We start from the raw sequence: 17066 nt of genomic DNA, 5'->3' as shown, positions 1-17066 counted from the left end.
TTACTCATTATCTACTCACTGCTTTTTATTCCAAAACAAAAAATTTTCCTTGAAATGACACAATTATATGTGCAACGCTGAAAAGACATTATGAAGTTTTCTCTGTAAGCCTTTATTATTTTTGAACAGTAATGTGATGAGGGGCAGCCTGGAATGAGTGACCCTAACGCAGGTCTAAATGTGCCGCTAGTGATGTGCGTAGTCAGCCTTTCTTATTCCTAGTTGCCTGACAAAGTAAAATGAATACTTGAAAAAGCAAAATCTTAAAGGAAGAAAGCAAAGACAAATGGCATCTTGTATAACTTTAGGCACAGTGGCGGCTCTGAGGCTTAGGGATCTGCACTGGCAATCAGAAGGTTGCTGGTTCGAATCCCGTAAATGCCAATAGGGTCTCTGCTCTGTTGGGCCCTTGAGCGAGGCCCTTAACCTGCAATTGCTGAGCGCTTTGAGTAGTGAGAAGAGCGCTATATACTGTAAATGCAAAGAATTATTATATTATTATTATTAAACCTACGACAACAGTGCACATTTGTAATGAAGTGCTCAACTATTCACACTTCATGCGTCTGCTGAAAGCAAGAACTGGCACCTCTTTTAGAATGTGGTTGGATTATGAAATTAATGAAGGCGTTTAGAATCATATTTCAGAATGTATGCTATATTACACAGATTCTTGCATTTGTTTTAGTTAAACACGTACTGCTAATCCATAAATCCAGTTGAAGAAGGCAACTGCCTGATTATTCTTCAGTTCTGCTGTTATAAAACAAATACATTTGGCAATGCCGGCATGGCGTAACTTTCAAGAGCGTTTGGCAACTAAGTGAACTGATATGAAAGTTCGAGCATTTCACATTTTTCGCTTACTTCAGTCATTCAGTTAACATGAGGGGGAGTCAAGCTAAAGTTAGAAAATGGAATGAACCTTCACAAAACGGATGCTGTCATTTCTCAATGTCATGTACCCCCCTTCTCAATGCACTGGCGCCACCTGCCTGGCAGCGCCAGCAGAATAAAACGTTTTTTGTCTTGTCCTCACCACCACTCGTGCACCCGAGTTATCATCGAACACCACGTGCTGGAGGGGTACTACGGTCACTAGTGTGAGGTACTGTGACTCGCTGAAGGCCAATGTGAAGCCTGCTGTTCAGTCCAAGTGGCAGGGACTGCGGTCTCATGGAGTCCTTTTGTGGGCTGCAAGACAATGACACACATACACACACACTGCTAAGAACACCAGGGCTCGTGTGGAGAAACTGAAGTTTGAAGTATTGCCACGTCCTCCTTATTCGCCAGATTTGGCACCGTGGGATTTCCACCTCTTTTGGACCACTAAAAAAAACATCAGGGTAGTCGTCGATTCAAGACGACAGGTGACAACGTGAAGAAAGCAGTGCACGAGTGGTTGGGAGGACAACACAAAACCTTTTTTTTCTGCTGGCCCTGCCAGTCACTTCCAGGCAGGTGGTGCCAAGTGTATTTATTGAGAAGAGGGGGCACTACATTGAGAAATGAATGACCTTATCAGTTTTGCGAAGGTTTGTTCCATTTTCTGATATATCCCATTTTCTAACTTTAGTTTGACTCCCCCTCGTACAGTTTTCTGTTTATTAAATAGTTTGGTTTTTTTTTTAAACACTGGGTCATATTCAAAAGTAATAGCAATAACAGAACGCCACTCCATGCATTAGTAGACAACATAAATCGGTGCTTTTTAACAGCACCTTACAACAGAGTTAAAAACGGAGCACAGAGTGGCTTCCCGTGGCTTTCATACACAGCAGAGCGTAGTTCAAGTGACGTGACAGTGGCATCAACTGACGCGTGTTCGTGCTGGAGGCTCCGAGACTGATTGTTGTTCAGTTTTCTTAAAGATACTGTAACATTTTTTGAAAGTACACCCAAAGGAATCGTATTCAATAAGTAGCAATTTAAAAATATCTATAATACAAAATGAACAATATGAGCATAAGATCAGTATCACCCTATGAAAGGAGAAAAGGAACTGAAATAAGTTCCCCATCACTATTAATATATCTCTGTATTATAAAAAAAAAATCCTGGAGAGAAACAGTAGGGCAATAAGACGTGATGTTCACATTAAGATCATAGAAGACACTTAAAAGACCCCCCGCGAGACTAGAGAGATTGGCCACGGAGTGTCTCACGGGGATCTTAAACATGAGACTTTGTGCCAAGAGATTGACCCAGGACCGTCTCGCTATGACGTAGAACATGAGATTCTTGCAAGACACGTCCTACTTACAACCAAATAAGAGCGCGGCCACCGAGCAAACACACTCAGTCATGTAAAGGAGGCTTTGAGCACACGCAGATCCAGGGCTCTCAGCGCATATAAAGTGTATAAGGACAATCCGTTATAAATGAAACATCGACGACTAAGCAAAGAAGAAAGCAGCGCAGAGAGAAGAGACTCTAAAGCGTTGGAGAGACAAAAAAGAAAAAGAATAATCGAGGTGCAAATTCAGAAAATAAGGAAAGTAATTATCAGCCCGGAACAAGTGGAATTGAAACAAAGCAGGTCCAATCGGGCTCAGAATTAAGACAATGGGTAAAAGACAAAGTAGAACGTCATAAAGACGTTCACAAACGTTGGCGCTATACACATGTAGAGCAGGTTAGAGATTAGGAAAGCAGTGGAATTCGAAAGGCTCCAAAAAAAAAACGGTGTGATACGCATATGGAGAAAATGAAAGAATATGAAAATAGGAAAATTAGAAAGTATAAAGAAAAGAAAGTAAATATCACAGGAGCGCAAACAAACGGAAATTATTAATCAAAAAAGGGAAAATAATTACCATGGACCAGGTGTCATTCAAAATCAAGCAGGATAAAGCGAGGTCAGAAATAAAAGCACAGAGTAGAAAACAAAGTAAAACGTCATAAAGAGGTTAAAAAACAAGGGGGCCGAACACACGCAGAGCAGGTTAGAGAAAATGAAAACTGGAATTCAAAAGACTCAAACAAAACGTAGGCGTGAAACACATGCAGAGCAAAATACAGAATATGAAAGCAGAAAAAAACGACTAAACAAAGAAAGTAAAGATCGCATTAGCGCAAAGAAAGAGAAATTATTACTCGGAGAAATAACGAAAAGGCGAATAGAGATCGACTATATGGACACAGGTGATATGTCAGAAGTATGTCAATATTGTAAGGCTTTGAAGTTAAGTCAGAGAATTTCACAAACGGAGTTCATCTCGCATACATTTATTGGTTACTTTGCAAAAAAAATGATTAACTGCTGATGATGAAGATCGCTTTGTCTGTGCTGAAATTCCAAACAGCGAAACCTAACCTGAATTACGGTACAAAGTCATTAAACACGCGTCTCACTGATCTCATTTAAAAGATTCAGCACGTTGGGACTCGAAAGATTCCAAATATTGTTTTTACAGAAGTTCTGAAATAAAAGTGAAACTAATGAAATAGCAACAATTCAAAGAAAAAAAAACCTTAGAAGTGTGTATCCAGAAAAACAAAAACGGGGGTTTGCGAGCGAAGCGAGGGGGGAGCAAAGCCCCCTAGTTAGTTAAAAGTATTTCAATAACTAAGAATTTGGAAAGAAACTGATTTATTGTATGATGGGAATGCCATTGGCACATGAGGGGCAGGATGATCAGGGCCTTGTCTTGATTGTTCCTGTATAGCTGGTACTGACAGATCAGGGTCTGGGTGCCAGAGATCGGGGTCTTACACCACTGCAGTCCCCCTATCCTGTGTTTATATCGGTTAGGGTTAGGGCAGCCGCTCCTTTCCCGTGTTGTTAATCAGATCAAACCCCATTGAGCTGCAGTTTGATAACGTCAGGGCTTTCCAATAATAATCTGCAGATATAATTGTTTAATTACTTCAGTCTTATATGTGCTTACCTCATTGTTTTCCCCTTCCATTTATTTCCAGAGAGACCCCTGTTGTGTACAATTTAAGCTAACTCTTTCAGGAACTCTTTGGCTAAATGAAACGACTGTTTTATTCGTGTAAATGTATGTTTATCAATCCTTTGGTTGCTCGTCTAGATGGTGATGATCAATGATTGCTGCGACTTTATATTTGTAAAAGGTTCATTCGCGGTGTGCAGATGTTTACAGCTCAAGAAGTAGTACTTTTATTTTTTTTTTTTGTGATCTCCAGAAACCATCTCATCTCCACTCTTAAATATGAAATTGCCAAGGGTTGCTCTTCAGAGCAATGCCAAAGGGGAATTATTTTTGCTTCCTAAAAGACCCATCAATATGGGTCTAGAACCTCATCCATCCATGCATCCATCATCCAACCCGCTATATCCTAACTACAAGGTCACGGGGGTCCGCTGGAGCCAATCCCAGCCAACACAGGGTGCAAGGCAGGAAACAAACCCCGGGCAGGGCGCCAGCCCACCGCAGGGCACACACCCACACACCAGGGACAATTTAGAATCACCAATCCACCTAACCTGCATGTCTTTGGACTGTGGGAGGAAACCCACGTAGACACGGGGAGAACATGCAAACTCCACACAGGGAGGACCCGGGAAGCGAACCCACGGGTCTCCTAACTGTGAGTCAGCAGCGCTACCACTGCGCCACTGTGCCCCCCCGTCTAGAACCTTTATTTATTTATTCATTTATTTAGATCTGTAATGGGCTGCATACAATGGATAACCACAAGTAGATGGCAACAGAATTGTGAAATACTAGCAGGTCGTGATTTTAAAAGAACTCTTACTGCCTACAATAACACCGACTAAGTCCAAGTTGTCTTAATCTGTTATTGCCTGCAGCTCACCCTACATTAAAGATTTTTTTTTATAACATATTAGGAAGTGCTTTAAAGTGCAATAAAACAGCTTCATAAATGCAAAGAACTGTCCCAGAATGAAATGGTGCTTTGTAAAGCAATGGAGCTACGAGGAAGCACACAACGTAATAAAGAACCTGAAGGCACTGAAGAAGCAGCATTTTTACGAGTGTCCATACATACTTTGAAGCTTCCATTTAATCTCCAGCTTTAACACTGCAGGTTTTTTTTTGTGTGGTCAAGGCTTGTCACTTCTTCCTCCTGCTCTTCGTCTTCATCATCTTTTCCCACTTCTTTGTGGGGTCAATATACTTGATCAGCCTTCTCCAAAAAGCTCGGTCCTGCACCTCCTTCACCAGTCAGGCCCTTTTCCTTACTTTATCCATTCACCCCTGCTCTTCCATTCCCATCACTCTTTTGCTCGCGTCTCTCCTCATCACATGTCCAACCTACCTAACTGTACTTCTTCAGATATCTCTCACAATTGTGTTGTACCTCTGATTGTCTCATTTCTTATTCAGTCTATTGTTTTGTCACTGATGTTTTAAAATTTTTAAATTTCTTGAAGTCATTAGTCTAGTGCAGGGGTGCCCAATGCGTCGATCACGATCGACTGGTAGATCGGAAAAGGTAGTGCAGGTAGATCGTGTTGCATTCAAAACATTTTTTTTTAAATGTTAGTCTATCATATATCCTCCCTATGGCATTTGCCACTTGATTCACATACAGGGCGGCCAGTCTGAGATCTCTTTTTTTCTAACACACTGGTCATCCCGCACGCACAATCAAACGCGCAAACTATTGCAAAACTCTGGCTACGATCTAGTCAGCCTTCCAGTTTATATCGAGTAAAGAAGGGATTTAAAGAAAAAATGTTCGGAGAGTGTATGGGCTGGATGTGGAACTGGAAGAGGATTGTTTTCTCTCACAATGTCACAATCGAAGTGCGTTTGTCTGATCTGTCAATCTATCATTGCTATTCCAAAGAAGGAAAATGTGGAAAGGCACTTTCGAACTGTTCACGAAAACCACGAAACTAACTTCTTCCGAAAAGCGATCTGAGAAAGAGAAAGGAGAGGGAACTAAAATCGCAGTTAATCAGACAGCCGTCATTTTTCACTCAGCTGAATTCAAAGGCTCCTTGACTGCATTATTCGGCTCTACTTATTTATGCAAGTCAGCCTCTTCTCACATGAAGATTATTAAATCTAAATACTGTCGTGACCATAAATGTATTGAATTGTTAGTTATCAGTTATGCAAGGTACAACAACATATATTTTATGTATAAAGTATACTCGGTGTGTGTGTGTGTGTGTATATATATATCATTTTTAATATAGGTAGATCATTTTGACCTGGCATTTTTAATAGTAGCTCGCAAGCTGAAAAAGTGTGGGCACCCCTGGTCTAGGGGTTCACATAATGAATGATGTATCAATATGTATAAAAACAGTACAATAATTTGTGTTTTATTAGTTAAAGCAGACTGTGTTTGTTAGTTATTGTAATTTAGGTGCAGATCAAACCATATTTTAGGACACATTTATACATAAATGCAGTTATTTCCACAGGGTTCACATACTTTTTGTTGCTCCTGTATATTTGGTAAAAGGAAAATGACAGGCTATATCTTTTGCCAGTGTTGAGTAATTTAATATTTTGTCCTTTTGCAGCATGAAACGAGAGAAACCATATTGGGATTCAACATGGTAAATTATCGAGCCTGTAAGAATTTATGGAAAGCCTGTGTAGAGCATCACACTTTCTTCCGTTTGGACAGACCGTTGCCCCCACAAAAGAACTTTTTTGCACATTATTTCACATTGGGATCCAAGTTCCGCTACTGGTAAGTGAAAAATTCAAAGTCTTCTATTTCATCAGATAGGTCAAAATTGAATTGGATAGTACTGCTGATTCCTGCTTGATGTCCTGAAACGAGGCTATCATTTATGGGTTTAGGTCAGTGAAAAGTCCCACAGTCCCAAACCACAATTCTTCCTCCACTACTCCTCCCAGGTAGCTTCGTCGTCCTCCTCCTCTTTCTCCCGACTCTGGCGCCTAGAGTAGTGACTGCAGGCTCCTTTTATAGCAGCCACACCCGGAAGTCCTCCATGTGCTCGTTGACCTACTTCAGGCTGCAGTCCACCCCACATGGGCTTGTTAAGCCATGCAACTCTATGCAGCTCCCCCTGGCGGTGACCATGGAGCCCAACAGGGATGACCGGCAGTGCTCCACCATTGTGGCCCCGATGCAACCCAGGGGGGCTGCCACTAAATGTTCTGGGGGATGTAGTGTGCATCCCATGGCTGCTCCCACGGATCCAGAATCAAAGGGGCGTCTCGGCCGTCCGCTACACTATAAACAAGTTCACATGTGCACTTATATGGCTGCTTGTTGCCTGGGTGAGGACATTGAATTAAATAAACTCTCCACCCAAAAAGTATATATATTTTTTTAATATTTTACCTACTTAACATGTTTGGTAGTGATAACAGAGAAAAAGTCTTCATGAAAAGCAAAGATAAAAATACAATATGATATAAAACAAGCCAGTGGTGACCGATGTTGTGTAACAGGAAACGACATGAAAAACATTTGTGTTAAAAAATTAATCCCATGTATACTTGCGTTTAAGTTCCCCCACAGATAAGCCAGGGCTTGATTTCACCGTATAATTTCCAGTATTTTATAATGTAGGTCGTATAAATCGAATGTGGAAAACTCACGCTATTGGTCCAACAGATTATGATATGCTAAGGCCCACCTGAGACAGTAACCACGGAGCACACGGCCTTTTCTTTCTATGTGTTGTGCCTACGTGACCACACGGTAAGACCCCAACTATTCCGAAGCAACGTTTGCACTGTTTTGTGTTTTTTGTATCTCACACCCTCATACACTTTTATCGTAAGAGCATCCCTTATCTACGATCAGAAGAAAATGTGAAGCTGGTATTAAATTAAAAGTCATTGAAGTGGCAAAAGAAATTGGTAACTGCGCTGCTCCAACAAAATTCGATGTGTCTGAGAAACTGGCGCGAGATTGGAGGAGGCAGAAAGATGTAAAAAAAAATTGTCGCATTTTTGAAGTGGCATACAAGTCGGGTCATGAAACCCGAAAAAAATTGATCATAAAATCAGACCCTGAATTATACGCGAGTATATACTGTAAATAAAAAACACCTTATGGTCCTCATGTCACATAATCCACGTGTCAGTTTTCCAGTTGTTTGCTCACAACATGCAAAACACAAACATTTGTTGCTGATTCAGTCAATCGTCAACTTCCGTAAGGGTTACATGTTAATACATTGAACGTATGGGGAAATATAGGGGGGTTTAGCTGCCCACCATCAGCAAAAGCTGTAATCTTATACTAGAAAGAGCACAAAACATCATTTTTTGCAAGCAATCCCTTATAACAGAACACAGTTTTATAATAAGCACTTTTCTTAACACATCCATCCATCCATTATCCAACCTGCTATATCCTAACTACAGGGTCACGGGGTCTGCTGGAGTCAGGCAAGAAACAAACCCCGAGCAGGGCGACAATTTAGAATCACCAAGGCACCTAACCTGCCTGTCTTCATAACACAGTAACCATGAAATAAACCATAAAATGCAGTCGTCAAGAAAACAATTTTTTCGCGCAACTAGCATTCTGTGACCTTTTGTGCTCATATCTGAATTTAAAGACAAGAAGTAACACCGGTAGTCACTGCTCTCAGAAGACATCGAGACTGGCATGGTCTCAACATTACCTTCAGCACTTCACGGCTGACTTCGGAGATCATGAAGGATGCACTGGCTTGAAATAATCCGTCAGCGACATCTGCTTCTTGTGCCGCTTGAGATCTTTAAAAAATCTTGGCGTATGTGAGTACAGCAGAGGTGAGTTGATGTTTAACTGTGACGCTGCGATCGATCGATCGGGGGGTCCGGCAGCCTCCACGTCTCTACCCAGCTGCTTGACTTGTTAACGTCAGACCTACAGCTGACATTCCAACATGAAGTGTATCTAACACCTTTATTTTCTTCCTTAGCACTGACTTTGTGGACTTGGGTTCAGAGACCGAAGGACTTGCTCTACACATTGGGGCCATAGTTGCAACATAAAATTCGATATTTTAAGCAAAACAATGAAAATATGAGACAAATGCTTGGGGAGCTGTTTAGTCTTCAACAGTAGGGTGAAGAAGACCGGAGACACGTCTCTTTGGATTCTAGCTGCTCCCCAAACCTGTGCACATCACACCTCATTTTTCTCTATTGTGCATCGCAATGAACCCCGCGAAAGTTAAATAAAAATTGGTTAAAAAAAAAAATTGCACAAGTACATGAAGTTGCAACAATTTAACGCACAAATTTTGAGGATTGACTGTTTATTAAAGAAATGCTTTTGGAAAATCAGCACACGCCATAAGCAGACTAATGCTGTGTTCCATTTACCTTGGATGTCGGAGCTGGAAATCACGCCACACTGCGTCCAGTGAAACATTTGGAAAGCTAATTTGGAAAGCACTTGTTGTGTTTGCTTTTTTGGAGCAAATGCCAACAGATAGCAATGCATTACACGGTATTTTGCACATCCAGACACCGCAGCAGCATATCCACTGAAAGAGTTTGGATTGTTTTGTGTGTGTACAACAACAAACATTTATTTCTGTCGCACATTTTCATACACATGATGGAGCTCAAAGTGCTTTACATGATGAAGAAAGAGAAAAAGATAAAAATAAATAATTAAAATTAGGGGACAATAATTAACATAGAATAAGAGTAAGGTCCGATGGCCAGGGAGGACAGAAAAAACAAAAAAACTCCAGACGGCTGGAGAAAAAATAAAATCTGCAGGGGGTCCAAGGCCACGAGACCACCCAGCTCCCTCTGTACGACTGAATTACTGAGACACAAATAGACAGAAGTGCTAATAAACATTATCGTAGTACAGCTTTCACCAGAGTTCATGATGTACGTCTCCATTTTGATTGACGTCATAATCTGAAGTCGGACAAACTCGGACAGAACAGCCTAGAGTTTCTGAATTGGAAATCCAACTTGTAGGGTTGTGCCAGTTAAAAACTCCGACTAGGAGCTTCAGATTTCCCAGTTGAAATGGAATGCAGCTTTCTTTCTTGGGTGGAGTGTTCTTTAAACCAGAGAATTAAAGAAGAATGTACATATTTAGCCTCTGTTTTGAAAAGAAACTCAGAAATGTTTTCATTTTTAATTTTTTGTTTGTAACAGGAGTGGTGAAGTTTGGGTATGAAAATGTGTCTGTTTAAGTAGATTAAGAAAGCCGTGTGTTTCAGGGACATTTTCTTTCTTTCTGTTTTCGTAACACGATGCCTCATGAGTGAGGGTATTATGGTGGTCATTATATGAGGTGAAATTTGAGTATTGTGGATTATTTTCAATAGTAGTCGCAATTCATTGACTTGACAGTATCCTGTTTATACATCGTTTTTATTTTTAAGTGTTATTTAATTGCACATTTCTTTGTTTTAGTGGGAGGACAGAAGCTCAGTCTGTGCAATATGGCAAAGAGAAGGGAATTAAGGACCGAGTATTTGCCAGGTACTATTTATTTACCTCTTTGTGATTATTTTGTCCACAATAAAAACAATATTTATTTCTCTAGCACATTTTCATACAAATGATGTAACTCAAAGTGCTTTACATGATGAAGAAAGAGAAAAAAGACAAAATAAATAAGAAAATAGAATTAAGGAACTATAATTAACACAGGATAAGAGTCGGGTCTGATGGCCAGGGAGTTCAGAAAAAAACAAAAAAAAAAACTCCAGATGGCTGGAGAAAAAAAAAAAATCTGCAGGGGGTCCGAGGCCACGAGACCACCCAGCCCTCTCTAGGCATTCTACCTCACATAAATGACCTCAATCAGTCCTTGTGGTATTCACATGGAAGAACTTGATAATGAGGGCCATGTGGACTTCGGGCCTTCAGTCCATCAATGGAGGGACATCACAGTGCTTTGATCAGGTGGTGGTGGCGCAGATCACAAAAAACCGTAAGAAGAACAGAAGAGAAAGTAGGAGTTAGTGCGGATTATGGATCCACCTGGAATGATAATGATAATTAAATGCATATACAGAGTATCAGGATTAAACTAAGATGAAGCTGTGAGAAAGCCATGTTGAAGTAATGTGTTTTCAGCCAGCCAGATCAAGTGCTCCACTGTATCAGCCGGCGAATTCCTATTGGCAGGCTATTCCAGATTTGAGGTGTATAACAGCAGAAGGCCGCCCGCCCGCCTCACCACTTCTTTTACGTTTAGCTCTTGGAATTCTAAGTAGACCCTCATTTGAAGATGTAAAGTTACGATTTGGAATGTAAGGTGTCAGACATTTTGAAATATAAGATGGAGCAGATTATTGAAGGCTTTGTAAACCATCAGCAGTATTTTAAAGTCAATTCTAAATGGCACCGGTAACCAGTGTAGTGACGCTCAGACTGGTGTGATGTGCTCGGATTTTCTTTTCCGAGTTAAGATTCTAGCAGCTGCATTTTGCACTTGTCGTAATCGATTGATGTCTTTTTTTGGATGGTCCTGAAAGGAGTGCGTTACAGTAATCTAGCCGACTGAAAACAAAAACGTGAACTCATTTTTCAGCATCTTGCAATGCTATAAGAGATCTAACTTTTGTTATACAGGTAGTCCCCAAGTTACGGACATCTGACATACGACTTACAAACGGGGCTCAGCTGCTCCTTCATCTGTCTGGGGGACACAACTCAGACGCTTCAGTAACTGCCGCTCCGTCATCTTCGGCCAGGGGACGCTGCAAGCTGTGGCTGGATGGAGGCTGCAGGGGGGCGATTTTGCTTCTTGCGCAGTGTAGTAGTGTTCCTCGGGCGGCTCCGGTTGATGCATGGGGCGGTGGGGGCCACAGCCCACTCATTCTCAGTGGGTGGCAAGCGGTGACCCGGGTCCATAGTCACCGGGCCCACAGCTACCGCTATGCAGGACATAGGCTTGATGGGGGGGTTTGCTGCCCGCCCACCATGCTGCTGCAGCTACTGCCCCTTACTGGACGGAGGCTGGATGGGGAGGAGGGGGGCTTTTCACTGCCCACCCGCCACACACGGCTGCCCCATTCACTCTCGGCGGGCGGCTGGTGATGCTGCAAGCGGTGACGTGGTTGTGGCTGAACGGAGGCCACTGAGGGTGAACGGGGCTGTGGGAGGCAGCATTGTATTGTGCCTCGGATGGCTGCCATTTTATTGGGGGCAGTGGTGGGCGATTCTCTACTTGCCTTTGGCCGCACCCTGTTCGCTCTCTGTGGGCTGACACTGCAGGCAGCATACTGTATGCAAGTGGAGGTGACTGCGTGGTGGGCGGGTGGTGAATCGCCCCTCGCCACCCCATTCATTCTCAATAGCAAGACTGCTTGTTTTGTTACGCACATAGCAGGAAGTTGTCTCTCGTTCAGTACACCAGACGTGTTGATGACGGGTGCCATCCTGCTGTGATAGCGTGGACAGTGCTGTTCAGAAGAGCTCATCTTAACCTTTTGTCTTCACCCTTCAAGAATGTCTCGGAAACACAAGTGCTGGTGATACAGGAAAGAAGAGAAAAACCATCACCATTGAAAATAAAGTAGAAATAATAGAAAGGTCAGAGAGAGAAGTGAAACTCCATCATTCATTGGCAGAGCACTTGGTTATAGTCGGTCAACAATAGCATTTATTAAAATAATGGACCTGTTCCGACTACAAATTCAACGCAAGAACAAACCTACAGTCCCTGTCTCATACATTAACCCGGGGACTGTCTGTATTTCTTAAGTGAAAAAATGCCGTCCTAGTAATTTGATTAGTATGTCATTTAAAATTCAGGTCAGAGTCAATAGTTACCCCTAAATTCTTTACCTCCGTCTTGACTTTAAATCCTAATGGATCAAGTTTATTTCTAATAACCTCATTATATCCATTATTGCCAATCAGTAAAATTTCTGTTTTCTCCTTATTTAGTTTGAAAAAATTACTACTCGTCCACTCAGAAACACAAGTAAGACATTGGGGTCGGTGAATCGAGAGTATAATATACAATATACACGTAGCATGCGGGATTTCTCTGGTAACAACTCAGTTTTTGTGTCTTTGCTCGTATATTTTCTTTTGCTGTTTCTCCAGTTCATTGCTGTGAGGAATCCAAGCTTCTAATAGAAGAGGCCTTACAAAAGATGGGAATCCAGAACGAACGTGTGCACAAATAAAGTCACGGTCACACACATTGACGCTGGAATATTTTATTGGAGGCTCCACTTGGTGGCTTGTCCTATTATTCCTTTTTATTTCGTTGTATGTCCAACGCCTGAGTGTGCAGTTATTTGAGCAGTTAGCGCCTCATTCCTACAGATATTGAGTGCAGCCATTGCAGTTACTAGATTTTTCTCGCTTGCATTGTCTGCAGGGCTGCACATCTACGGATGGGCCTAGTGTTTCAGTGCTTGGAGAGAACAGATGGCACCCCAAGCTGAGTACTGTCAACAACAAATGTTTATTTATGTGTATATACATTGCGGTTGCATTGAAGCCCTACAGTGAGCTGCTAAACTAATATCAGATGTTAATGCTGTATGTTGACAAATGAGCCATTACGTGGCTTAAACAAATATGGGCACTGCCTACTCAGTTTTAAAAGAGCATTATCGGCATGGATTGGGTGGTCGGGGTTTGATAAATATGGGATATCTTTTTATAGGTTTGCTCAAATTCCTTAGCCGCTAAGATGAGAGCATACAATGTCAGGTGTACTGATGCACAGCATGGTACCTGCTTGGTGTTCTTATAATATCGAGCCTCCGTGGACATTCACAACACTTGGCACATAAGTAAGTAAGTAAGTGAACTTTATTGTCATTCATACCATACAACAGTACAACAATGGATGCTTAGCTGAACGAAATTGCGTTTCTCCAGACTCAATGTGCAGACATAAAAGACAAGACAACATACAGACATTACAAACATTTCACATCTTGCGCAGAAAGTAGGTAAGGCAGCACAGTACAAACAATAAATACAGAAGATATATTTAAATGTAAGCCAGAGCTGTGTATAGCATACAACAAATGGAAATGGAGAAACTAAGAAAACAGACGTTGGGTTATGGAGACTTTTAAAGTGCACACACACTGTGTAACATCTGGCATTTAATTCCTCTTGCTGAAATGAGCACGATTGTACATTGCACATTTTTGAATTGCTTATTGCTATGTTTTAAGAATTCTGTTCTCCCAGACTTTGAAATGAAATGTAACAACAAATAAGTGTAATATTCGCCAATGTCAGCAGACAGCATTGAGAACACTCTTCGGAATATTGACATATTCCATGAGGAGCCTAGGCCGAACTTATGGGACGCAACAGCATAAAGGAAACCAGCAAACCTGTGACTGACTGTCCAGCAATGTTCTTTTGCCCTAAAGCCGGGTATATACTTCACGCGACTCGTGCTCCAGTGGATGCTACTGCCACGCAAGCGTTGTACCGTTTATACTCGCGCGCGTACTTTACATAAATCTGGGAGATTCCACCAGGTGGCAGTGCAAGATATCATCACGGTGAGAAAACGTTTCGGCTTTGCTTTTGCTGAAACATCCATTAAATTCCCAGGACTCCTTGCCACAATATCTCTGAAAAGGATCTTTAATGATAATATCCATCAATCCAGGGATGCGCCCATTCCACCTAGCATTAATAATAATAGTAATACATTTTATTTATATAGCGCCTTTCCCATGCTCAAGGCACTTCTAGCATTGGGCAGGAAGAAGAAACAATCCCTGGAACGAGGCATCAGCTCATTGCAAGTTGAACACACACACACACACATTGGCGTCATTTTAGCGTCACCAAATCCCCAAACCTTCATGTCTTTGGAAGGAAACCGCAGCCCACTGTGGAAACCCACCAGAAAAACATGCCAACTCCAGGCAGGGAATACCCGCGGCGGGACTCCCAAATGCGAAGCAGCAGTGCTACCGATACGCCAGCGTGTCACCACCCACATATGTAATTATTATCAGTATTCATTATTTAAATGAAATTAACGACTTATCTGTAAAATACATACTTTAATGCATTTCATCATGAAAATGATCTCAAGCTAACCCTAACCCTATTTTTTATTTTATGCTAGGGAATCATTATAATGACTTAGTGTGTCAATTTAAAAAGTGACAGTTTAGCTTTGATTTACTGCCCCTCTGTAAGTGAACCCGTGCATTTGTATCCTTCGGGATATAATTCCTCCAGTAACCCTAACCCTAACCCTAAGGATTCTAAATGTGCAGAGAGCTGGAGTATCATAAATGTAACGTGTTCTGTGTGTGGCGATTGCTGCTATCAGGTCAGGAGGAAGCTCCAGAAGCTTGTAGCGATTAACACCTGGGTTGGTTTTAAGATTACATTTATGACATTCTACTTCAATAATAAAATAAACTAGGGGATTAAAGTGGACATTTTGAGATATAATCCGAAATTTAAAAAAAAAAAAAAAAAAGTAGACCTTTTTACTGTTTGTAATTTTTTTTTCTTCTGAAATACGCCGCCGTACATCCTGATGATGTTGTGAAATTGCAAAAAAAAAAAAAAAGACCGCACAAAAGATGGTATGGAGACTTTTAAAACGTGTCGTGTCATTATGATCGGGGAATATGTGATGCTTGAATATAAAAGCACCACGAATGCATTTGTATGTCAGCATTTTGCTTCACCACATCGAACCATTCATCAAACATCGACGCAGGCACATCAATCCCAGAGGATCCTCAAAGCGGCTTTCTGTCACATGTTGACAGTAAACAGAGACTCTGACGTCATGTCCCGACTCATCACACTGCGTCCCTGACTTTTTGCTGGTAATGCGGCTCACGCACGTGTCCCGTTTGTTTCTGAGGACGTGCTCAGAGGACACGAAAAATGAACGCTGGGAATGCGTGCCAGCCGTGATGATGTATACGCGTTCTGAGTGTGAAGTATAAATTGGCCCTAGGGGTGAATCTCATACTCCAGCACATCGGTGGACATTAAGGGGAAGTGCATTGAAGACTGAAGCCAGGATGAACTTCTTTACACAAAGAGACGTGAGACTCGAGCACAAACCACTGAGACATGGAGTTGAAGTGGAAACCTCGAGATTCTTTAAGAATCATCTGGATGGGGATATTGGTAGAGCGTAACAAGTAGCTAATCAAATGGAGTTGATAGACTGAATGGCCTCCTCTCATTTGTCAAATTTCTTATGTTCTGGCATATTTTAACTTCCCAGTAATTCTTCCAAAAGAAGTTTTGATTTATGTAGTTGACTAACAGTACCTATAAAAACATTCATCCCTTAGAGGTTTTCACATTTTATTGTTAATACAGGATTGGATCACAGTGGATTTCATTTGGCTTGTTTTGTCACTGATTAACATAAAAAGACTCTTTAGTGTCAAAGTGAAAACAGACTGATGTGCAACGTGGCTTAAATAAATTACAAATATACAAATAACCGATTGCATAAGTATAAATGGCACATCTAAATCATCACTGGTGCGACCCATTGGCTTTAGAGTTCACATGATTAGTTCAAGGGGGACCACCCGTCGGGGGTTTCAATTGATTGTTTCCAGACGGTCCACCTTATAGTGAGTCAGCATGCTGGCCTAACTTAGACAAAGAAGACACAAAACACTCCAAGCAACCTCATTAAAAGCACAAGTCAGGGGCAGGAGACAAGAAAACCTCCAAGTCACTGAATATCCAGTTAATTTTGTCGTTAAGAGATAGGAAGAGCACTCTTGAACTTGGAGTCTCAAAGCACATAAATTTCAGTACATTCCAAAAATGCCCACTAGAGGGGGATATAACCTTCAAACCCTAGCTGGTAATAAGACCAACCACTGAATCTTCCATCCATCTAGTATCCAACCCGCTATATCATAATTACATGTGTCACGGGGGGTCTGCTGGTGAGGAAGGCAGGCTCTATTGTAGGCACGGAGCTGGACAGTTTGACATCCGTGGCAGAGCGACGGGTGCTAAGCAGACTCCTGTCAATCATGGAGAATCACTGAAGAGGATCATCTCCAGACAGAGGAGCAGCTTCAGCGACAGACTTTTGTCACCGTCCTGCTCCACTGACAGACTGAGGAGACCCCACACTATGCGACTCTTCAATTCCACCCGGGGGGATAAACGTTAACATTATACAAAGTTATTGTCTGTTAAACCTGCATTGTTATCACT

The 17066-nt window shown here is 41.7% G+C and overlaps 1 protein-coding gene across 3 annotated transcripts in view; it reads left to right on the top strand.

Moving 5' to 3' along the window:
• ptpn4a (protein tyrosine phosphatase non-receptor type 4a) overlaps positions 1 to 17066 on the top strand; it is a 225661-nt gene that overhangs the window by 137129 nt on the left and 71466 nt on the right. For all 3 annotated transcript variants that reach the window (XM_039755289.1, XM_039755290.1, XM_039755288.1), the window contains 2 exons: positions 6476 to 6648; positions 10314 to 10382. In XM_039755289.1, the coding sequence (XP_039611223.1) occupies positions 6476 to 6648; positions 10314 to 10382 (242 nt within the window). The remainder of the gene's footprint in view (positions 1 to 6475; positions 6649 to 10313; positions 10383 to 17066) is intronic.

This window comes from Polypterus senegalus, chromosome 6, assembly GCF_016835505.1.
Source record: "Polypterus senegalus isolate Bchr_013 chromosome 6, ASM1683550v1, whole genome shotgun sequence".
Taxonomy (NCBI): Eukaryota; Metazoa; Chordata; class Cladistia; order Polypteriformes; family Polypteridae; genus Polypterus; species Polypterus senegalus.
The sequence above is the reverse complement of the archived record's forward strand: the minus strand, read 5'-3'. Positions and strand labels throughout refer to the sequence as shown.